Source organism: Scyliorhinus canicula, chromosome 12 (assembly GCF_902713615.1).
Source record: "Scyliorhinus canicula chromosome 12, sScyCan1.1, whole genome shotgun sequence".
NCBI classification, from domain to species: Eukaryota; Metazoa; Chordata; class Chondrichthyes; order Carcharhiniformes; family Scyliorhinidae; genus Scyliorhinus; species Scyliorhinus canicula.
This window is the reverse complement of record NC_052157.1, coordinates 164,352,604-164,378,175: the sequence shown is the minus strand read 5'-3', so window position 1 is coordinate 164,378,175 and position 25,572 is coordinate 164,352,604. Positions and strand designations below refer to the sequence as shown.

The 25,572-nt window shown below is 43.1% G+C and overlaps 1 protein-coding gene across 1 annotated transcript in view; it reads left to right on the top strand.

The window, feature by feature from the left end:
• Window positions 1-25,572, top strand: part of ncor1 (nuclear receptor corepressor 1) — a 356,231-nt gene that overhangs the window by 27,907 nt on the left and 302,752 nt on the right. The window contains exons 5-7 of the mRNA XM_038814799.1: window positions 4,206-4,318; window positions 11,153-11,252; window positions 23,008-23,187. Of these exons, the coding sequence (XP_038670727.1) occupies window positions 4,206-4,318; window positions 11,153-11,252; window positions 23,008-23,187 (393 nt within the window). The remainder of the gene's footprint in view (window positions 1-4,205; window positions 4,319-11,152; window positions 11,253-23,007; window positions 23,188-25,572) is intronic.

The following is a 25,572-nucleotide window of genomic DNA, read 5'->3' as shown; positions in this document are numbered from 1 at the left end:
TCGATGCACCCCTCCCCCTGCCGCGGCTGGGTGATTCACCTGAGGAAGGAGCTGTGCTCCGGAAGCTACTGATTCAAAACAAACCTGTTGGACCTTAACCTTGTGTTGTCAGACTTCTTACTGTGCCCGCCCCAGTCCAACGCCGCATCATGGCTTCTTCTCTCTGATATTGTTACCACATCACCCCTCTACATTGGCACTCTTCATAGGGGGAGACAGATAGCGTGTCGCGTCTTTTCGTCCGACGTCACTTCGTCCAACGACACTTCGTCCACGTCTTTTGGTCCAACGTCTTTTTGTCCGCACGTCTTTTGGTCCAACGTCACTTCGTCCAATTATCCAATTACAAATTAACTCCGTATAAAACCATTTAATTGATAAAATGCAAGTACAATACAGCAAGTGAATTTAATTGCTAAAATGCAAGTAATTGATAAAATGCAAGTTGAAAAATGCAGTTAAAAAATCTAAAAGTTTACTAATTACTTAAAATTCCCGAAATTACTTAAAATTGATGTAAATTGTAAGCAACATTCCTCAAGAAATCAATTTTTGTTGTAGAATCATATTCAACGACCAATCTTTTGAGGCGTTCAGTTATTTTCTTATATCGCGTACATGAAGTCGACTGATCTCCCCGAAGAATTTGAGCCTTTTTGCCTATTATGAACCCTTCCTCTTCCTTCAGAGTTTTGATTAACCTCCAGATATTCAAATGAGCTCCACCCGCCGAACGCTTTATCGCAGAATGAAACCCCTCAGCAGCATTATTTGTTCTCGGTAGATCTTGTAGAACACGCTGATTAACATTCCATACAGCTGTCGGGAATGTAGGTGTTTCTCTCCTTCGTCTGGCACCACGTCCTCTCACAATGCCTATGTAAGTCGAGTCGAAGTAAACGATGAATTCAGCAGGTATTTCTTCATCGTCTATCAAATCTTCATAAGCTTCTTCGACATCTTCAACGGGGAGGAAAGCTAATGCTGAAAAACATCGAATTTTAAGACAGAATTCAGAGTCTGTATTGTATTTTTCTTTGAGGCCTTATTCGGTAATTTTTCGAAACACAGATTGGCTCAAATGAAACAAACATGCCACGACAGATGCATTAAGGAATGATGAATTAATTGCCTTGTGAACTGCAACTTCGAAATCTGCCATGATATCAATCAGATCTGCATTAGGTTGCATAATTTTCAATTGGTCAAAAAGTAATTCGTATGTCTGCTTTTATTCGGCAGTAATGCAAACACCCGTGGAAAACTGCTTCCTTTAACTTGTACATGAATGCAGAACAGTTGAAACCACTGTTGTAGCACAATCTTGAATGTCCCATCGCATGCCCAATGACGATATGATGCTAAATCCTGAAGAGCACTTTCTGATGCGAATACTAGTAAGCGCTGTTGATCCTCAGCGCCCGAATCGTATCTCAGAAACTGTTCGCCATTGTCAAGTTTACAATATTTGTCAGGTATTTCAAAACCGTGTCTAGCCGCTGGATTAGCGGGAAATCCAGAATTTTTTTGTCGGCTCCTTTGAATAGTCCTTGAGACGACGGGCAACCTAGGGAGTTGAGAGCAGGTATTTTCTGATAGCTGCGTAAACTTGGCCGCTAGTATGCTACGCGAACTTGCTGCTATGTTTTCCACTGCTTCATGCTTTATTTCTGCAACTGCTTTTCTAGCATTTAACGAATCAACATCAGCTGGATGAAGGTGCTCATTAGAGAAATAAATAATTTTCGGCTCATTGTTTTCCGTTACCGTGTGAATCCGCACTGAACACAGCCTTCTTTTCTCACATCTCCAGTATTCTTTTCCTAGGTTTGGACTGCTCGAATGAAAATCGTAGATGTAGTTATTTCCATCAGCTACCTTCCTTTTGCTCTTCGTTGACACAATGAACTTTGCCATTTCGGGATGGGCGAATTAAGAAAGAGAACGATAATATCTATCCTTTAACGAGGCTCGTTAAAGGAAAGAGAACGATAATAACTATCCTTTAACGAGGCTCGTTAAAGGAAAGAGACCGGTAATAATCCTTTATTGCATATTATACCTTGCTATGTGCATTAGAGAAGATTTCTATTTACAAAAAGTTAATGTAGGGAGTGGAGTGGAGTGCTAATAAGCAAGTTACAAAAAGTCAAGTTACAAAAAGTCTTTGACAAAAAAAATCATCCGACAAAAAAACGTAACAAGTCACAAAAAATCTTTGACGAAAAAAATCATCGGACAAAAAGACGTTGGACCAAAAGACGTGCGGACAAAAAGACGTTGGACCAAAAGACGTGGACGAAGTGTCGTTGGACGAAATTACGTCGGCCGAAAGGACATAGCACCGACAGATAGAGAGTACACATTGAGTATCACAGCCATGCCCTCTGCTTCCATAAGAACACGGAGTCATTTATGGCATTCCACAAGCAGACCTGGGATCCCATGGCATGCATTCCTTTTCCCAGATGATGGATATGAGATAGTGCAGCTGTGCCAGAACTGTATCTTTGCCTAGTTTCAGAATTACAGCGGGGATTTCACCTCCTGAGATGTTGTTTTTTTAGCTGTCCAATGGCTCATTCAAACTTGCCCCGGATGGAGTGTTGCTGAGACTGAACCGGATGAGATGTGGAGGATGAGTCACGGGCAGTCGAATATACCCCTTTCCTTAATCAGCCTTACTGTTACTATCCTTTGATTATTTGTGTTTATAAAGGACTTTTTGGTTTTAATTTATGTTGGCCTTGGCGTGCCAAGCATCCAGAGTATATGGAGACAACGAGGTGGGCTGGTCATGAAGCCTGAATGCCTGATGAGCAAGATGTTGACCTCTAATGCATTCTCATACTCCTTTTGCCCCTCTTAATTCCTTATTTAGCCCCTCTGCACTTTCTAACTCAACTTGCTCATTTTGGTAACCAAAAGGTTAAATTTCTGTTGACTGCTGTAATAGCTGTGGGGTCTGTGTTCTGTGGACTCCTAAACGCATTGATGCCCAAAAGCTTTGTTAGACCTCTGGTTAATGGCCAGCAGTTTGACCACATCAATATGTGGTTCCCTCTCCAGGGGTGGGATGCTTCCTGTCCTGTTATACTGCGTTGTCTGGTTAAATCCCTTTCTTGGCATTTATACAAATAATGATTTAAATGCATTAAGAGAACAGAACATAAATATAATGCTCAATTTGGCAGGCTTGGGTAGCAGTGAGAGGAACAGCCACTATTGCATGCTGTAAAAAAGATGGATCCAAAAATCACACTCATGTGTTGTTGGTTAGATAGTCTGCAGATTTGGAGCCAGTTTAGCTCACTTGGCTAGACAGCTGGTTCGTGATGCAGAACGAGGCCAGCAGCGCGGATTCAATTACCGTAACGACTGAGGTTATTCATGAAGGCCCCGCCTTCTCAACCTTGCACCTCGCCTGAGGTGTGGTGACCCTCAGATTAACTCAGCTCCAGTCAGCTCTCCCCCTCAAAGGGGCAAGCAGCCGATGGTTATCTGGGACTATGACCACTTTACCCGTACCTGTTTGTTATTATTTGCAATCATCTGTTCAGCTGTCTTTTTCACATTCTTGCCACTCCCGTTATCATGCCCAATGAGTCAAATCTCACGAGAGTCATTTCACGCTGCCCCTGAACATGCTTCTTCCTCTCCTAACTGCTTTGTGATACAGCAGTACGTTACGTTACTTAAGGCACCTCGTGTAGTTGTGAGGTCAGCGCTGTTGGAAGTCACTACATTGTAAAGGAAGTGATCTCCATGCTTAGAGTCACAGATGTTGCAGCATGGAAACAGGCCCTTTGGCCCAGCTTGCCAATGCTGCCCAGTTTCTATCACTAAGCTGACAGAGTGTCTGAGGCCAGACATTTTGTGGACCAAAGACTGGTTGCCAGAAGTGTGGAAAACATCAAGCTGCCACCTGCTGGCACACAGTGAAGAAGGGCACATACCACCTGCTGTTTGACTTTAGTTGTCTTGGACCTCAGCACTATTATGGAAGTGTCATTATGGATCTTTTGAGTTTCGAGTACAATAGGCTGATTCTCTTGTTAGTTGTGCAGCTGTGTGCTGAAAAATGTGCCGGGTCAAATTATTTGCTTATTCCCCACAAGTATTACTATTTAACTGCATTCTATTTTTTAAATGTTTCCTGTGCTTAACCTGCAAAACTTCTGATCAAGTATTTTATTGTTTTGCAGGAATTTGCAGTTCCAGATTATCGACCTCACCTTCAGGAGTCGCAGCTCTTACAGCATCAGCAGCTGCGGAGACGCCCGTCGCTTCTTTCCGAGTTCCATCCAGCCTCTGAAAGGTGAGTGAGATTGTCACAGTAACTTCATTGCAGTGTTAATGTAAACCTACTTGTGGCACTAATAAAGATTATTATTATTTTATTTAGCTTCCATTGACAAGGCCAATATATAAATTAGGAACTGGAATAGGCCATTCAGCCCCTCGAGCCTGTTCTGCCATTCAATTAGATCTGCCTGCAATTTGAACTCCACATTTCCGCCTACTTCCCCGTAGCCTTTCACCCACTTGCTTATCAAGAAACTATCTAACTCTGCCTTAAAAATATTCAAATATTTTGTTTTCACCGCCTTTTGAGGAACAGAGCTCCAAATACTCTCAACTCGCTGAGTAAAATAAATCTCCTCATCTTTGTCTTAAAATAGCGACCATTTGTTTTTCAGCAGTGACCCCTAGTTATAGCTTTCTGTCTGTTAACAGTGGTTGGTGGGAGCTAAATTGTTTTACCCTATTTCCACACTGACAACGAACTTTGAGATCATGGTTTGCCCTGACAACCCTGCAGAGCAGACTGAAGAAGGAGCAAGTCCATGCATATAACCCTGAGAAGCAGAATGAAGGAAATAGCTGAATGATATTTGCTTTCACAATATTTCCAGAGGTTAAAGTTAATGATGGCTCAGAGACTAAAATCAAACAAAGTTGTCCCAGAATGTGAATGTTAGATGAGCCAGAGATTGTTACGTGGCCATGGTTGTCTGTTTTGTGCATTGTGCTGACACATCATCTGAACTATGCGGCTGCTGACTTATCAGAATTTTGGGACCTTATACTGCTGGCCTTGCATCTGATCATCTCATAGAGAGTCATAGATGTTTACAGCATGGAAACAGGCCCTTTGGCCCAGCTTGTCCATGCCGCTCAAATTGAATTTTCCTAAAACATAGCAACATACAAAAATGATGGGCAAGATCAGACCAGCTGAACCTCATACCTGCCCCATATAATGATGGTTGGTCCATTATAGCTGAACTCAACATCACTTCCTCAACCCTGTCTGAGCATCCACCCTGCAGACACATCGTCTTTAAGGGAAAAATTATTCTGCATTCTAATCTCCTCAACCAATTGAAACCTGCCCAAGAGATTGCATGGACTAAGTCTTATTTATATAGACATTTCACTCCTCAGGATACAATTTCTGTCCCATTCAGGAACTGGTCCAGCTCCCTCTTAATGGCAGAGTTGGCACAGAGTTTACCCTCACTCTTGAGTAGTTCAGACTATTGCCCCATATCCTCCACAATCTGTTAAACAGAATAATATATCAATAGGTAGGGTATCCAGCCCTTTCATTATTCTGTAGACATTATTATCACTTTCTATGATGCTCCAGAGTAAATAATCCAAGCTCTTTGAACTTATTGACTGCAACAGGACATAGTTAGGCTAGCAGAATGGGCAGCTGAGTGACAGATGGATTTTAATGCAGAGAGGTTTGAGGCGATGCATTTCATCAGAGGCTGTAGGCTAGTTCTTGCTATAAATAAACACTAATTGTGTTTATATTTACAAATCTGGTGACTGTAATTATTGGGCAGCCAAGGGCCAAAGACATTGGGTATTTTCATAAGAATGATTGGTTAATTTACTTGTGTAGTGACTCCGGGGCCTGTGGGGCTGGAATTAAGTGTACAAGAGCCCAGGGTGTCATAACAATATACACAATATTCCAGCTGAGGTCCATAAGTTCAGCATAACATCCTTGCTCATGTGCTCTATGCCCCTATTATTAAAACCCAGAATGCTGTAGGTTTTATGAACTGCTCTCTGCATTTGTCCTTCAATGACCTGTGCACATATACACCCAGGTCCATCCATTCCTGCGCCCCTTTTGGAATTTGCTGCTTATTTTTTATTGTCTCTCCATGTTCTTCCTACCAGAATGGATCATCTTGCATTTCTCCACATTGAACTTCATCTGCCACCTATCTGCCCACTCCACCAACTTGTCTGTGTCCCTTTGTAGTTCTACAGTCCTTTGCACAGTTTACAATACTTCTCAGTTTGTATCATCCACACACTTTGAAACTGTCCCTGATGAAGTTTCTACTAGGGTCTGGTGACATTGGCTTCAGTCTTCCTCATTTCTGCCCATTCTTTACTGGATGTCAGATAAGACACTTGACAGTTTCGAGACGTTGGAAATGATGAGAGAGACGGTGGTGAGGTGGAGCTGGGTGCTGTCTGCGTGCAAGTGGAATCTGGCATTGTGTTTTCAGATTATGTCACCACACAGCATACATGTGAGAAATTGCAGGACCTACAATAAGTAAAGGTGCGCAAAGATAGATTCTTGGAGACACCAGAGTTAAACCAGGTGGATACAGTGTAGTCCAGCTGGAAGGGCTATTTTGGTGCTATGTAACCCTTTCCTACATGCTCATTTATATTTAATATACATGCTCTGTTCAAAAGTTCTATATTTCCTCTTTCAGCAATACTTGTAAGATGATACCTCATTATGTTTGTTGAGGTCACTTATGTATTTAATGTTTTGTGCTCATTCAGGTAAGAAACTAGCAAAGCAAGTTAGTGCTGGGAATGGGACCCTTTCCTTTTCTAGTAGCTGGCATTCTGAGGTCAGATGTAACACCGCCAGATGCAGAATGATGTGCTTCAGCCCCAACTATGCACTCCTCCTGCACCACATAGCACTTTCTACCCTGATACCGCCAATTAGGAAGTGGATTGGCAGTGCTGAAATCTGTCATTTAGGATCTGGCAGAGAAATCACACGGTTTGGACTTGCCGCTTAATGGACTTGAATGTCAGCACGACGCAGTGGTAGCACATTACTCTAATTAACCCAGCTTCATTAGGTTGTGAATTCAAGCAACTTCAGAACTTTGTGATCTTGGGTTAGGCTTAGTCTGTAACTATATTCCTATTGTTAACTCTGCCGCCTTCCGGCTTGCTTATCCAAGCCTGTTTATTTTAATGTCCATTCATCTTCCTTAATTTGCAGATTTTCATGAATGTACCTTTTCTTCTGTCTTTTTTTTTCCTTCCTCTACCATTAGGTATGGAATTCACTCTTACTTTCCTTTGGGGAAAAGGAATGGGGTAGCCATGGGGTACGGGCCTCTGGCACGGAGTCTGTCCCTGTTGCTCAGAAGGGAAGGGGGGAAAGGAGTAGAACATTAGTAATTGGGGACTCAATAGTCAGGGGCACAGATAGGAGATTTTGTGGGAGCGAGAGAGACTCACGTTTGGTATGTTGCCTCCCAGGTGCAAGGGTACGTGATGTCTCGGATCGTGTTTTCCGGGTCCTTAAGGGGGAGGGGGAGCAGCCCCAAGTCGTAGTCCACATTGGCACTAACGACATAGGTAGGAAAGGGGACAAGGATGTCAGGCAGGCCTTTAGGGAGCTAGGATGGAAGCTCAGAGCTAGAACAAACAGAGTTGTTATCTCTGGGTTGTTGCCCGTGCCACGTGATAGTGAGATGAGGAATAGGGAGAGAGAGCAATTAAACACGTGGCTACAGGGATGGTGCAGGCGGGAGGGATTCAGATTTCTGGATAACTGGGGCTCTTTCTGGGGAAGGTGGGACCTCTATAGACAGGATGGTCTACATCTGAACCTGAGGGGCACCAATATCCTGGGGGGGAGATTTGTTAGTGCTCTTTGGGGGGGTTTAAACTAATTCAGCAGGGGCATGGGAACCTGGATTGTAGTTTTGGGGTACGGGAGATTGAGAGTATAGAGGTCAGGAGCACAGATTTGACTTCGCAGGAGGGTGCCAGTGTTCAGGTAGGTGGTTTGAAGTGTGTCTACTTCTATGCCAGGAGTATACGAAATAAGGTTGGGGAACTGGCAGCATGGATTGGTACCTGGGACTTCGATGTTGTGGCCATTTCAGAGACATGGATAGAGCAGGGACAGGAATGGTTGTTGCAGGTTCCGGGGTTTAGGTGTTTTAGTAAGCTCAGAGAAGGGGGCAAAAGAGGGGGAGGTGTGGCGCTGCTAGTCAAGGACAGTATTACGGTGGCGGAAAGGATGCTAGATGGGGACTCTTCTTCCGAGGTAGTATGGGCTGAGGTTAGAAACAGGAAAGGAGAGGTCACCCTGTTGGGAGTTTTCTATAGGCCACCTAATAGTTCTAGGGATGTAGAGGAAAGGATGGCGAAGATGATTCTGGAAAAGAGCGAAAGTAACAGGGTAGTTGTTATGGGAGACTTTAACTTTCCAAATATTGACTGGAAAAGATATAGTTCGAGTACATTAGATGGGTCATTCTTTGTACAATGTGTGCAGGAGGGTTTCCTGACACAATATGTTGACAGGCCAACAAGAGGCGAGGCCACATTGGATTTGGTTTTGGGTAATGAACCAGGCCAGGTGTTAGACCTGGAGGTAGGTGAGCACTTTGGAAACAGTGACCACAATTCGGTGACCTTTACGTTAGTGATGGAAAGGGATAAGTATACCCCGCAGGGCAAGAGTTATAGCTGGGGGAAGGGCAATTATGATGCCATTAGACATGACTTAGGATGTGTTGGTTGGAGAAGTAGGCTGCAAGGGTTGGGCACACTGGATATGTGGAGCTTGTTCAAGGAACAGCTATTGCATGTTCTTGATCAGTACGTACCAGTCAGGCAGGGAGGAAGGGGTCGAGCGAGGGAACCGTGGTTTACCAAAGAAGTGGAATCTCTTGTTAAGAGGAAGAAGGAGGCCTATGTGAAGATGAGGCATGAAGTTTCAGTTGGGGCGCTTGATAGTTACAAGGAAGCGAGGAAGGATCTAAAGAGAGAGCTGAGACGAGCAAGGAGGGGGCATGAGAAGTCTTTGGCAGGTAGGATCAAGGAAAACCCAAAAGCTTTCTATAGGTATGTCAGGAATAAAAGAATGACTAGGGTAAGAGTAGGGCCAGTCAAGGACAGTGGTGGGAAGTTGTGTGTGGAGGCTGAGGAGATAAGCGAGATACTAAATGAATACTTTTCGTCAGTATTCACTCAAGAAAAAGATAATATTGTGGAGGAGAATGCTGAGACCCAGGCTATTAGAATAGATGGCATTGAGGTGCGTAGGGAAGAAGTGTTGGCAATTCTGGACAAGGTGAAAATAGATAAGTCCCCGGGGCCGGAATGGATTTATCCTAGGATTCTCTGGGAAGCCAGGGAAGAGATTGCTGAGCCTTTGGCTTTGATTTTTAGGTCATCATTGGCTACAGGAATAGTGCCAGAGGACTGGAGGATAGCAAATGTGGTCCCTTTGTTCAAGAAGGGGAGTAGAGATAACCCCGGTAACTATAGGCCGGTGAGCCTAACGTCTGTGGTGGGTAAAGTCTTGGAGAGGATTATAAAAGATACGATTTATAATCATCTAGATAGGAATAATATGATTAGGGACAGTCAGCATGGTTTTGTGAAGGGTAGGTCATGCCTCACAAACCTTATCGAGTTCTTTGAGAAGGTGACTGAACAGGTAGACGAGGGTAGAGCAGTTGATGTGGTGTATATGGATTTCAGTAAAGCGTTTGATAAGGTTCCCCACGGTCGGCTATTGCAAAAAATACGAAGGCTGGGGATTGAGGGTGATTTAGAGATGTGGATCAGAAATTGGCTAGTTGAAAGAAGACAGAGAGTGGTAGTTGATGGGAAATGTTCAGAATGGAGTTCAGTTACGAGTGGCGTACCACAAGGATCTGTTCTGGGGCCGTTGCTGTTTGTCATTTTTATAAATGACCTAGAGGAGGGCGCAGAAGGATGGGTGAGTAAATTTGCAGACGACACTAAAGTCGGTGGAGTTGTAGACAGTGCGGAAGGATGTTGCAGGTTACAGAGGGACATAGATAAGCTGCAGAGCTGGGCTGAGAGGTGGCAAATGGAGTTTAATGTGGAGAAGTGTGAGGTGATTCACTTTGGAAAGAATAACAGAAATGTGGAATATTTGGCTAATGGTAAAATTCTTGGCAGTGTGGATGAGCAGAGGGATCTCGGTGTCCATGTACATAGATCCCTGAAAGTTGCCACCCAGGTTGATAGGGTTGTGAAGAAGGCCTATGGTGTGTTGGCTTTTATTGGTAGAGGGATTGAGTTCCGGAGCCATGAGGTCATGTTGCAGTTGCACAAAACTCTAGTACGGCCGCATTTGGAGTATTGCGTACAGTTCTGGTCGCCTCATTATAGGAAGGACGTGGAAGCTTTGGAACGGGTGCAGAGGAGATTTACCAGGATGTTGCCTGGTATGGAGGGAAAATCTTATGAGGAAAGGCTGATGGACTTGAGGTTGTTTTCGTTAGAGAGAAGAAGGTTAAGAGGTGACTTAATAGAGGCATACAAAATGATCAGAGGGTTAGATAGGGTGGACAGCGAGAGCCTTCTCCCGCGGATGGAGGTGGCTAGCACGAGGGGACATAGCCTTAAATTGAGGGGTAATAGATATAGGACAGAGGTCAGAGGTGGGTTTTTTACGCAAAGAGTGGTGAGGCCGTGGAATGCCCTACCTGCAACAGTAGTGAACTCGCCAACATTGAGGGCATTTAAAAATTTATTGGATAAGCATATGGATGATAAGTGCATAGTGTAGGTTAGATGGCCTTTAGATTTTTTTTCCATGTCGGTGCAACATCGAGGGCCGAAGGGCCTGTACTGCGCTGTATCGTTCTATGTTCTATGTTTTCACAGCATAATTTCCTGTTGTTACTTATGTCTGTAACTTGAGGACCTTACTTCAAACGTGTGGTCTTTGACTGAGAGCACACTCAGTTGTATAGATTTTGTGCACAGCTCCTGATTCACTGGTCTGTCCACTCAGGTGAACATGAGAGTTCCTTTGGCTGGAGAGAAAATGAAGAGACAAATTCATTTGGGAAAACAAATTGTTTTTCAGGCCTCAAGAAAGGAGAAGTGGCTATGAGCAGTCATACCATAGCGTGGCTGGACAGCCCGATCATGATTCACTGGAATCCAAACGTCCTCGGCTTGAACAGGTACCTGATCCCCACTTTCAATGTTCTACAGTATTGTCCTTAGCACATCCTGTACCAGAGGGGCTTCGAGCACCCACAGAGGTGAAAAAGGTAAGTGATGGTTGTTAGAGTAGGCAGCACTGATGGTATATTCAATCAAAAAACAAAAAGAGTTGTGCCAAATTTAGGAAAATAAATTCTTCAAGCTCAGTTCCTATACATATAAAATCCAAAGTACACAATAACTGGCAGATCGTGTGTCAATTAATACCCGAAAAGAACTTACTGTCGGAAGTGTACATGTTTGGGTTCCTATTCCAAGCTTAGCACCTGCCTTTTGTCTTTGGTTGACCCACTGATCATTTTTAACATTTACACTTTATATTTCAAGCATTTAACTTTAAAAAAAATATATAAACTGAGTGAGAATGACTGAGACGTCGTCTTAGTTCCATATATTTTGAGTGGTTACAAATAGCCTAATTTTACTAAAACATAATTTCTGGTGCCAAGATACCATATCTGAAACCAACAACTGATTTTAGGAGCTGGTATTCTGAATTATGTGGTGTAATTGAGGCAATTAAGATAATTAAAGATTCTGATAGAGTAGAGAGAAACTATTTCTTCTGTTGAGAAGAAAAGGGAACATAACCTTAAAGTTAGAGCCAGGTTGTTCAGGACTTCCGATCTGGACAGAATTCACGATATCAGGAAACACTTCTTTACACAGAGGGCAATGAAAATCTGGAATTACCCCATAAAACTGTTAAGATGAGGTTGGGGGCATGGTAATTGAAATGTCAGAACTCAATATGGATTTTTGTCAGGCAAAAGTATAAAAATTTGCAGAATCAATGCAGATAAAAGGCAATAATTGTGGATCAGCCATGATCCAATTGAATAATGGAACAGGCTCTTGGGACCAAATCCTATTCCTGTATTTCCTGTAAAATAGTAGGGGTGAGCATTTGTAGATGGGGATATATTTTGCATTTCATGAAGTGACGAGCTACTTGGTTCAAGAAATATTTGACTTTGCGTTTCGGCTGCTGCTGAGGGCTTCCAATGGGTTTTTAAAAAATAAACAATTGTGGCTGAAAGTAATAATGATTAGGCAAAGGTTTTGGAGATGAAAACGATGGAAGGAGGACAAGAATTTTACAAAAGACGCAGGGAAATCACCGATACATAAATAAGTAAAATAAGTTGCTAAGTGCTTTGAGTGGCAGCCTTGCACCAGTTCCTCTCACTCCATTCCCTGTATATTATCCCAAGGCAGTGTCTCGAGATCATTGCACCCTAATGGTTACCTGCCATGGAATTTCATCCCAACAGCTATTTCTCCCTATTGCTGAAGTTATGTTTTACCATAGGAATATCTGCCGTGCAGCACAGGAAATTCTTGCAGAAGCATCTCAAAAATGCATGTAAGAGAAGCTTAAACAGCAGGTAACAATACTTGAAGTCCTGAAGTACACTGATATTTTCTTTTCCAAAACAAATATTTAATTTGGGCAGTGAGTGCGAACTAATTGCTCGTTAAAAAGGAATATTGTTCAAATATCAAGAAGAGGATAAATGTCCTAAGGCTGGTGTTTGCTAGTGTGGTAGAGGAGGGTTTAAACTAGAATGACAGAGGGGTGGGATTCTAAGCAGGGTGACAAGGGAAAGAGAAACAAGTACATTAATAGAAGAAAGAACAGTAAAATGCAAAAACGGTAGATGGGGTAATCAAGGCCAAAAGGCAAATAGGGCCACAGTTCAAAGAAAAGTTAGGATGATTAAGAATGGCAAAAGGGCAAACCTAAAGGTGTTGTACCTTAATGAAAAAAGCATTCGGAATAATGTAAATAAACTGACGGTGCAAACCAAGGTAAATGCATCTGAGCTCACAGCCAGATGGAAACATGGTTACAAGGAAATAAAAACTGGGAACTTAAGATTCAGGGACATTTGACCGTTGAGAAGGACAAAAGGGAAGGAAAAGATGGTGGGTTGCACGGTTAATGAAATGAAAATGAAAATTGCTTATTGTCACGAGTAGGCTTCAATGAAGTTACTGTGAAAAGCCCCTAGTCGCCACATTCCGGCGCCTGTCCGGGGAGGCTGGTACAGGAATCGAACCGTGCTGCTGGCCCGCTTGGTCTGCTTTAAAAGCCAGTGATTTAGCTGAGTGAGCTAAACCAGTGAGCTAAGATAAGAAATGAGGACAGTTATGAGAGACTCTAGGCTCAGATGATGTCGAGTTCAATTGGGCAGAGCTAAAAAATAGCAAGGGAAAGAGACATTGGTAGGAGTAGTAGAGACCCCCAAACAGTAGCCACACTGTAAGACAATAAATAATCTTTGACTACAGTTTAGCTACGGCTCCTTGATGCCATACTTGATCAAATGTTGCAATTGTATAAGGTGTTAGTGAGGCCACACCTGGAGTATTGTGTTCAGTTTTGGTCTCCTTACTTGAGAAAGGACGTACTGGCACTGGAGGGTGTGCAGAGGAGATTCACTAGGTTAATCCCAGAGCTGAAGGGGTTGGATTATGAGGAGAGGTTGAGTAGACTGGGACTGTACTCGTTGGAATTTAGAAGGATGAGGGGGGATCTTATAGAAACATTTAAAATTATGAAGGGAATAGATAGGATAGATGCGGGCAGGTTGTTTCCACTGGCGGGTGAAAGCAGAACTAGGGGACATAGCCTCAAAATAAGGGGAAGTAGATTTAGGACTGAGTTTAGGAGGAACTTCTTCACCCAAAGGGTTGTGAATCTATGGAATTCCTTGCCCAGTGAAGCAGTTGAGGCTCCTTCATTACATGTTTTTAAGGTAAAGATAGATAGTTTTTTGAAGAATAAAGGGATTAAGGGTTATGGTGTTCAGGCCGGAAAGTGGAGCTGAGTCCACAAAAGATCAGCCATGATCTAATTGAATGGCGGAGCAGGCTCGAGGGGCCAGATGGCCTACTCCTGCTCCTAGTTCTTATGTTCTTATGTAAATGCTGCCTTGATGTCAAGGGCAGTCACTCTCACCTCACCTCTGGTATTCAGCTCTTTTGTCCATGTTTGAGCCAAGGCTGCAAGGAGGTCAGGAGTGAGTGACCCTGGTGGGGTCACTGAGCATCCGTGGGTAGGTTATTGCTGAGTAAGTGCCGCTTGATAGGACTGTTGATAACTAGTTCCTTCACTTTTCTGATGACGGAGAGTAGACTAATAGGGCAGTGATTATCTGGGTTGGATTAGTCCTGCTTCTTGTGTACAGAACACACCTGGGCAATTTTCCACATTATTGGCTAGATACCAGCATTGTAGCTGTACTTTTTTTTAGAACAAAAGTTATGTGAGAGAATTCCAAAGATTCTCCTCATCTCGGTCCGAAGTGGTTTCTCCCTTAATTTGAAATTGTGTTCCCGGTTTTAGTCTCCCCAATCGGAGAGCATTTGATGGATGGCATCAACCCTGTCCATCCCTTTAAGTATTTTGTATGTTTCAATGAGATTAACCCTCATTTTTCGAAACTAAGCCGAGTTTCCCCAATCTTCCCGCATGGGACAGTCTTGCCATCCCAGGAACAAATTGGTGAACCAAAACATTACTCCAGGTGCGGTCTTATCAAGATTCTATTTATAGAATTTACAGTGCAGAAGGAGGCCATTCGGCCCATCGAGTCTGCACCGGCCCTTACAAAGATCACCCTACTCAAGCCCACGTATCTACCCTATCCCTGAACCCAGCAACCCCCACTTAACCTTTTAGGACACTAAGGGCAATTTAGCATGGCCAATCCACCTAACCCGCACATCTTTGGACTGTGGGAGGAAACCGGAGCACCCGGAAGAAACCCAAGCAGAGACGGGGAGAACGTGCAGACTCCACACAGACAGTGACCCAGCCGGCAATCGAACGTGGGACCCTGGAGCTGTGAAGCAATTGTGCTAACCACTATGCTACAGTGCTGCCCAAATTCTATTCAATTGAAACAAGACTTTGCTACTCAACACATTCTGCTACCGTACCTTTACACCAGTATCAGCACCTTCATTATTCTTTAACACTGCCATTAATGCTCCCTTTGTCTTGTGCCCATGGTATCTTTGTGAGTCTCTCTTAACTGCCACCTATCCCTGACCGTCTATTTTGCTCCAGCTTCTCCACCCCCTCTTAAACACTACAAAATCCATCACATCTCGATTCTCTTTAACACTGAAGAAGAGTCATATGGGCTTGAAACGTTAACTCTGATCCTCTCTCCACAGATGCTGCTGAGATTTTCCAGCATTTACTGTTTTTATACTTGCTACTACCATACTTAAATTCACTTGTGATGAAGGCAAACATACCATTAACTTTCCTAATTGCTTGCTGCACCTGCATGTTAGCTTTCAGTGACTTATTGTCCCTTTGGACATCTACATTTTCTAATCTCTTACCATTTAAGAAATGTTCTGCTCATCTGTTCCTCCTACCAAAGTGGATAACCTTTTTCTACATTATGTTCCATCTCTTTGAAATCACTTTGCACCTTCCTCACTACTAACATTTCCATTGAGCATTGTGAGCTCCGTGAACTTGGAAATATTACATTTGGTCCCCACATCCAAATCACTAATAAGATATTGTGAACAGCTGGGGTCCAGGTCCTGATCCTTGTGGTACCCCACTCGTCATAGCCTGCCAACATGCGAATGATGCATTTATTCCTACTCTCTGTTTTCTGTCTGTTACCTAATCCTTAATCTGTGCCAGTATATTATCTTCTGTCCCATATGCTTTCATTTTGCTAACCAACCTCCAGTGGAGGACTTTTTTGGGGGCCTTCTGAAAATCCAAGTACACTACATCCACCAACCTCTCTATATCAATTGTGTATGTAACATCCTCAAAATACTTCCATCATATTTGTCAAACAAGATTTTTCATTAATTTATCCATGTTGCCATGCCCAGTCAGACCTGCATTATTATCTAAGTGGCAGTGGATTCATAATTGAAGCAATCATCGAGTGTCTCTGCATTTCTCTATTCCCCATTAGAAATGCTCCTGACTCTGCCTGTAATGAACCCACATTTGTGTGAGCCAGATACTTCCTTTTTATACACCAGGTTTTATATTCTGTAAGTTTTTTTCTAGTTTAAATTCTCCCGTTCTTTTTTCGGTTTTTGGTCCTCCTTTGCTATATTCTAAAATGCTCCTAATTGAAATGAAATGAAAATCGCTTATTGTCACGAGTAGGCTTCAATGAAGTTACTGTGAAAAGCCCCTAGTTGCCACATTCCGGTGCCTGTCCGGGGAGGCTGGTATGGGAATCGAACCGTGCTGCTGGCCTGCTTGGTCTGCTTTAAAAGCCAGCGATTTAGCTCAGTGAGCTAAACCAGCCTCAGGTTTACTAAGATTTCTGACAGTTTTACAACCCTTTCCTTTTAATCTTATCCAATTCTTAACTTCCTCTGTTATCCACAGTTGTCTTTTTTTTAATGATTCTGTGTCTTGAAGGAATGTTTAATTGTTGTAAATTATGTAATAATTCGTTAAAGACTATCTATTGCCCGTGTAACATCTTGTCTTTTGATGTATTTTCCCAATCCAACTCTGCCAAGCTCCCTCTCAGACTTTCATCATTTCCTTTGTTCAAATTTAGCACCCTGGCGTCAGATTGAACTACCTAATGTTCAAACAAAATGTAAAACTCTATCATATTATGATCACTTATCCCTGAAGGTTCCAGAGCAAGATTATTTATTAGCCTTTATTGTCACATAATACTAGATCTAAAATAGCCTGTTCTCTAGTTGGCTCCTCAACATACTTCCCTGGAAAACCATCCCTGACACACTCCAGAAACACGTCTTCCATAGCATGAGAGCTCATTAAATTTACCCAGTCTCTATGCAGATTGAAGTCACCCATGATTGCTTGTTACCCATACTGCATGTTTCTCTAATCTCCTGATTAATACCATGCCCAACACTACCATTACTGTTTGGTGGTCTGTAAACAACTTCTACCAATCTTTGTTGTCCCTTGCTATTTCTTACACCACCCAAACAGATTTGACATTTTGTTCTTCCGATCTGAGTTCCTCCCCTTTACTCATGGGCTGATTACAGCCCTTACCAACACAACGCCTTATCCTTTACGTTTTCGCCCATCCTTTCTGAATGTGCAAAATGATCGTCCATATTGTGTCTCCAATGAAAGTTAAACCGTTGCGATGCCACCATTATTGCATCATGTGCAGCTTATTAAAGAAGGATTTTAGCCATCAGCAAACCAATTAATTCCACGATCAATGATAATTTTACACAATGGATCTTTTAAAAAAAATTTAAAGTACCCAATTATTTTTTTCCAATTAAGGGGCAATTTAGTGTGGCCAATTCACCTACTCTGCACATCTTTGGGTTGTGGGGCCGAAACCCACGCAGACGGGGAGAATGTGCAAACTCCACACGGACTGACCCAGAGCCGGGATCGAACCTGGGACTTCGGCGTCGTGAGGCGGCCGTGCTAACCACTGCGCCGCCGTGCTGCCCTTCCACAATGGATCTTGAGTAGATCATCCTGGCTGAAATGGGGCAGCTTGTTAACAAGCTTGAGTCTGAATGGGACAACGTTACTCATGCTGTGTGCCTCTCACTCTGCTGCTAGCAGTTTTTTCTTTCAGTCTGTTTAACTCCAAAATTGCCTCTTACACCTTGGACCCCATTTCTAGACCAAAGTTGCTAATATCTCACTATCACGGCACGGTTTCAGCTGTGTTGATATTCCATTAACATGTCAGGCCTATAAACTTGAGAAGCATATCACGAATATCTGCTCTTTTGAAATGAAAAAGAAAATTGCAGAGGGGTGTTGAAGATAATTGTGAATCTTTTGTATTGATTCCTCTTTCCATTTATTACTTAACCCTAGTCTTAGCAAAAATATTCCTTGTTTGGACAGGAAACCAACCATAAGTTTACTCATTAACTCTCGATGTATGAACTATTTTAATAAGAGAGAAACTGTACACTGCTTTGCATATTGTTGTAGTAGAGAGAGGTAAGGAGAGTAATTACTGTGCAATATGTCAATTTTAATACTGATTTATGCACTTCATAGTCATTGTGACCACTGGGGGAGCTGCTGTGACAGTATTTCTGTAGAATAGCTATTTATTATGCCTTATCTATGATTGTTAGTGTAAAGTTGCTGGGCTGTCTAGGAACGATTACAAAGGACTACAACTTAAAACTGTTTATTATAAAATCTTCAGTTTGTACATGCCCTGCTTGTAGCCAGACTGGTGAGAATAACACATCATTCCCTGAGTACAAGCCATGGCAATATATCCATGAATACACATTGGGACGATCGTACTCGCATGCAAAGAACAATGTTGATGCAGTAACAGAAAAGTGAATGTTTAGATTGCACAGAGCGTGAGCTTGGGCCACAAAAACTGACGCAAAGCCCAAGCGTGTCCCCTCCCCGTTGTAAACAAAATAGCACACCTGCACACAGGTCAGTACATAGTCCTTGAGCTTGGAGTTTGGTCTACCCAGCTGCCCCGAAAGTATAATTACACCAGTTGACTGTGCTTGGGAAGCACCCATGCTATTGTCCACCTGGCTTTCCTGAGGTGTGCACAGTGGCTGCAGTGTTTGCTGCATTGGAACAGGTGTGGGCTCCATGTCGACCAGTGCAGGGCTCGCAGATTGTGGACTCGGTGTGTCAGCCTCTGTGGCAGTTGGTGGTGCTGGTTCGGGTACCTGTGATAGATGATGCCAGTTCCTGATATATAGGGCACCATCTAAGGTGGCCATGTGGACCACCGCCAGTTTGTCATAGCCGTGTGCACTTGGCATTCTGACTGATCTGACTTCACAGTGCTGAGTCTGTGGGTGTTCTGGTCATGGAATAAAATCAGAGAATCCCTAAAAGTGCAGAAGGAGGCCATTCGGTCCATCGTATCTGCACCAACCCTCTGAAAGAACACCCCACCTAGCTAGGCCCACTCCCTCACAACCCCGTCACCCACCTGACCTTTGGACACTAAGGGACAATTTAACATGGCCAATCCATCTAATCTACACACCGTTGGACTGTGGGCCGAAACCGGAACACCCGGAGGAAACCCATAAAGACACGGGCAGAACGTGCAAACTCCACACAGTCACCCAAGGTGGGAATTGAACCCAGCCCCTGACGCTGTGAGGCAGATGTGCTCGCCATTGTAAGGGAACCAAACTCACAGAAGCAGTTGCAATGGGTGCTTATGGCACCATGAGCTGTTGATATTAATTCAGCTCTTGCCTTGTCGGTCTTAGTAACTCATCCAAACCATTAAAGGACTCTTTATTTCAAAGCAGAAGTATTCTATGGACAAAAAATTAAGGGAAGCTGGAATTATCCCTTATAAGTTGCTAATGATAGCACGAGGGTCGAACGGCGCCGAGGTCCCAGGTTCGATCCCGGCCCTGGGTCACTGACTGTGGAGTTATCCCCGTGTCTGTGTGGGTCTCAACCCCACAACACAAAAATGTGCAGGCTAGGTGGATTGGCCACGCTAAATTGCCCCTTAATTGGAAAAATGAATTGGGTACTCTAAATTTAAAAAAAGAAGTTGCCAATGATTATAAAGATCTTACTGATGGGGGTGCTTACTTTTATTCACCAAGGGGTGAAGTTATTTCCGTCTACTCCAGCCCTCGGAGCATTACTCGGGGTATCTGGATTACTAGTCCGTGACAATACTACTACGCTGCTGCCTCCCCTGATTGTACCGAGTCATCAAGTTTCTTTTCTTAATTACATTTTTTAAATTATTTTTTTATTTTTAAGTTACCCTATTCATTTATTTACCAATTAAGGGGCAATTTAGCATGGCCAATTCACCTACCCTGCACACGGGAAGAATGTGCAAACTCCACACAGATAGTGACCCGATGCCGGGATCGAATCCGGATCTTTGGCGCCATAAGGCAGCAGCGCTAACCACTGCACCACCATGCTGCGATTCATCAAGTTTCTGATTGGTGGTGTTGGGACACCGGATAAGGGGTCTGCCACCTGTGGTGCTAATTCTATCGCTGTTATGAGGAATTTTATTTGTTTGTGAGATGTAGCTAGCTCGACCAGCATTTATTGCCCATCCCTAATTGTCCTCGAGTAGTTGGTGGTGAGCTGCCTTCTTGAATTGCTGCTGTCCATGTGATTTAGGAACACCCACAATGCTGTTTGAAAGGGAGTTCCAGGATTTTGATGCAGCAACAGCGAAGGATAAAGTTACAAGTCAGGATGGCGTGTGGCTTAAAGTAGTGATGTTCCTGTTTCTACTATACAGTTATGAAGACTGCAAAATAAAATCGGGGTTGTTTTCAAGAGAACAATAGGATTTTGAGGTGATATATGAGAGCTGTTTAAAATTATAATAGGATTGGACAGAGTGGATGAACAATTAAAATTATCATGGGATTGAACTGGTTTCTAGTTGTTATGATGCAGGAGATTTAATTTCCACGCAAATCAAATCCGGAAGGGGAACTTGATACATGCACCACAATCCTTTTATCTATTCTTACAACAAGGAGAAAAGTTTACTAATTTCAAAAGCCACAAATTCCAGAAACACTTTGGGATTTTTAACATCAAATTAAAACATTTAGGAAAACTTAAGCACACAGGATTACACTAACAGAGTTAAAATTAGCCTTTCAAAACATTCCTCCAAGAAGATTCCCCACTTGGTCACATTCACAAGTAAACATCAACCAGGCAACAATCCCGTACAAATGTTCAACTATAAGAATCCATGATGTGAAGATGCCGGCGTTGTACTGGGGTGAGCACAGTAAGAAGTCTTACAACACCAGGTTAAAGTCCAACAGGTTTGTTTCAAACACTAGCTTTCGAAGCACTGCTCCTCCTTTCACCTGAGGAAGGAGTTGTGCTCCGAAAGCTAGTGATTCGAAACAAGCCTGTTGGACTTTTTAACCTTGTGTTGTACAACTACTTACTGTAAAAATCCAGTAATATTTCTACAAGGCAAATTGACTGCTACTACAGGAAAGGTATACCATAGGACTTATCAATCATTTCTACTTTGCTGTGGAAATTCAAGAAACTGCAAAACAAACTCTGCTTCTGAAAAACAGATACTTTGCTGGCTTGGCCAGAAAGGCTGCATCTATGACTTTTTTCCTCCCAACACAGCAATATCCAGGAACTTTCACATCGCCATCATACCTAAACTCTCAATATCTCCTTAAAAAATATTTTTGGCATTCATCTTTGATTTATTTATCCTTTCCACTAATTTGAACTTAACTTTCCCAAAACAAATCTTCATGGTCTCCCTATTGCTCCCACTTTTGGGTCAAATAAAATTGTATAAGCTTTCCTTGTTAATTAATTATTTTTTACAAGTTGTGAACCCTTTTACTCCCCTTTGGAATTAAATAGGTAAAAATCCAAACCTATACCTACCTCCGAATGCAAATTTCTACCTACTGCTTGTTTACTTATGAGACATTCATTCGACTATGCCTACTTCAAATGCTTGCCTTTAATACATACACTTCTTTGATGTCCTAAACCTTGCAGACATTCTGTTTTCAATTGAAATTATTTACACACACACATACAGACCCACAAGCTTGTTCCACTGAATAACACAATAATCCCCCCCAAAATAATAACGACTCTGGTCACACTAGTGGTTAAGGTTATAAAGTAAGGTGACATAGATATAAGATTAAATGTGAATGATTTAGGATAGAGAGCCGGAAAAATCCCTTTTGTATGGGATTATATAGAATGGACAGCACAGAAACAGGAAAGTTGATGTCAGTGGTGCTTCACATCAGTCTCCTCCTGCCCTACCTAATCTCACACTGTCAACATATACTTCTACTGCTTTCTTAGTTTATCTAGCTTCATTTTATATACATCTAAGTTATTCGCCTCTTGTGGTAGCACTCTGGACAAAGGGAAGCAGAGAGAATAAAACAAAGGTGAGAACATTTCAACTGGTATTGGTAAAAAAAAACTCTCAATCTTTCATGTCAGTATGTGTATTTAGTAAGGATCTGATAGACCTATAGTCATAATCTGTGCTTTTAAGTATTGAATCGCTTTAGTCTTTTCATGAATAAAACATGTGCAGCAAGTTTTCTCCCATCAAAGCTGCCTTTTCCAACATTATCAACCCTTTGTCCAGGAAGGTTTGCAGAAAAGGTGAGCATTTAACTGCAAGAGATTGTTGTATCCATTTCAGTGGAGGAACCACCGGACAATTTTCAGTTTGACTAAACAATAGCTTATGAGCTTAACAGCTTTGATTTGATTCTTTAAGAAACTTGATAAAATGTTCCTCTGACTCTACGATCCTTTTGAGAATATAAATTTGAATTTGAAAACATTTCATTGGAATTCCATCAGATCATCATTTCTCTTCACCAATTCCTGGACATTAGAGGGAAATCTTCATTTTGCGGTTTGAATCCTTTCTGTTGTCACCTACCAGGAATATTTCTGTATTAGCCCAAGTCTCCATCTTTTTAATGCATTCCGATGAATATTTCCTGTGCCGTGGTCAGTAATGATGTAAAGTGAGGACAGCAAGAGGTTCTTGTTCCTCTGACAGGAGCAGAGCAGCAGCTGTGTTTAGTTCTCCTCTGCTTAATTCCTTTCCATAACAAGTGTACCAATCAACCTTGCTTAGACCTCCTGCAAATGAAATGTATGAAACCTGCTCACCTTCTCCCTACCCTCTCAGACTTCTTATTTTTATTTTTAAGGAGGCTTTTTCAATGAAGGCTGATGTTCCATCGTCACCGACGACTAACCAGCAGGCTGGAGATGAACAAGATTCATCCCCTTCTAAACTATCCAAAGAGGAGCTCATCCAGAGCATGGACCGTGTAGACCGAGAAATAGCCAAAGTGGAGCAGCAGATCCTCAAACTGAAGAAAAAACAGGTGTTGTACTGAGTTAATGGAAGGGGTTTTACACATGTCAATGTGGAGTCATACTTTCATTCTGTTCACTTCAACATTGGCTTGGAACATGAAAGAAAAAAAGGCTTGTATTTACATCGCTCTTCATGACCAGCAAATATCTGAAAGCACTTCACAGACAAATAGGTACTTTTTGAAGTGACGTCTCTGTTGTGACCTGGGAAATACCGCAGCCAGGTTACACACACAAGCTCCCACAAGCAGCATAGTCATAATGCCACATAATCTGCTCTTGTGGAGTTCATTGAGATGTAAATATTGGCCAGGACACCTGTTTTTCGGAATATAGGATCTTTTAAATCCACCCAAGTGGATTTAAGGACACATCTGAAAACCGGCACCTCTGACAGACTAAACACTCCCTCAATACTGTGAAAACAGGCTCCTCTGACAGTGTAAACACTCCCTCAATACTGCGCAAACCAGCACCTCTGACAGTGTAAACACTCCCTCAATACTGCGCAAACCGGCACCTCTGACAGTGTAAACACTCCCTCAATACTGCGCAAACCGGCACCTCTGACAGTGTAAACATTCCCTCAATACTACGCAAACCGGCACCTCTGACAGTGTAAACATTCCCTCAATACTGTGAAAACAGGCTCCTCTGACAGTGTAAACACTCCCTCAATACTGTGCAAACCGGCACCTCTGACAGTGTAAGCACTCCCTCAATACTGTGAAAACAGGCACCTCTGACAGTGTAAACACTCCCTCAATACTGCGCAAACCAGCACCTCTGACAGTGTAAACACTCCCTCAATACTGTGCAAACCAGCACCTCTGACAGTGTAAACACTCCCTCAATACTGTGCAAACCAGCACCTCTGACAGTGTAAACACTCCCTCAATACTGTACTGCGCAAACCGGCACCTCTGACAGTGTAAACACTCCCTCAATACTGCGCAAACCGGCTCCTCTGACAGTGTAAACACTCCCTCAATACTGCGCAAACCGGCTCCTCTGACAGTGTAAACACACCCTCAATACTGTGCAAACCGGCACCTCTGACAGTGTAAACACACCCTCAATACTGTGCAAACCGGCTCCTCTGACAGTGTAAACACTCCCTCAATACTGCGCAAACCGGCACCTCTGACAGTGTAAACACTCCCTCAATACTGTGCAAACCGGCTCCTCTGACAGTGTAAACACTCCCTCAATACTGCGCAAACCGGCTCCTCTGACAGTGTAAACACACCCTCAATACTGTGCAAACCGGCTCCTCTGACAGTGTAAACACTCCCTCAATACTGTGCAAACCGGCACCTCTGACAGTGTAAACACTCCCTCAATACTGCGCAAACCGGCTCCTCTGACAGTCTAAACACTCCCTCAATACTACGCAAACCGGCACCTCTGACAGTGTAAACACTCCCTCAATACTGTGAAAACCGGCTCCTCTGACAGTGTAAACATTCCCTCAATACTGCGCAAACCGGCACCTCTGACAGTGTAAACACTCCCTCAATACTGCGCAAACCGGCTCCTCTGACAGTGTAAACACTCCCTCAATACTGCGCAAACCGGCTCCTCTGACAGTGTAAACACACCCTCAATACTGTGCAAACCGGCACCTCTGACAGTGTAAACACACCCTCAATACTGTGCAAACCGGCACCTCTGACAGTGTAAACACTCCCTCAATACTGTGAAAACAGGCTCCTCTGACAGTGTAAACACTCCCTCAATACTGTGAAAACCGGCTCCTCTGACAGTGTAAACATTCCCTCAATACTGCGCAAACCAGCACCTCTGACAGTGTAAACACTCCCTCAATACTGCGCAAACCAGCACCTCTGACAGTGTAAACACTCCCTCAATACTGTGAAAACAGGCTCCTCTGACAGTGTAAACACTCCCTCAATACTGTGCAAACCGGCTCCTCTGACAGTGTAAACACTCCCTCAATACTGTGAAAACAGGCTCCTCTGACAGTGTAAACACTCCCTCAATACTGTGCAAACCGGCACCTCTGACAGTGTAAACACTCCCTCAATACTGTGCAAACCAGCACCTCTGACAGTGTAAACACTCCCTCAATACTGCGCAAACCGGCACCTCTGACAGTGTAAACATTCCCTCAATACTGTGAAAACAGGCTCCTCTGACAGTGTAAACACTCCCTCAATACTGTGCAAACCGGCTCCTCTGACAGTGTAAACACTCCCTCAATACTGTGAAAACAGGCTCCTCTGACAGTGTAAACACTCCCTCAATACTGCGCAAACCAGCACCTCTGACAGTGTAAACACTCCCTCAATACTGCGCAAACCAGCACCTCTGACAGTGTAAACACTCCCTCAATACTGTGAAAACAGGCACCTCTGACAGTGTAAACACTC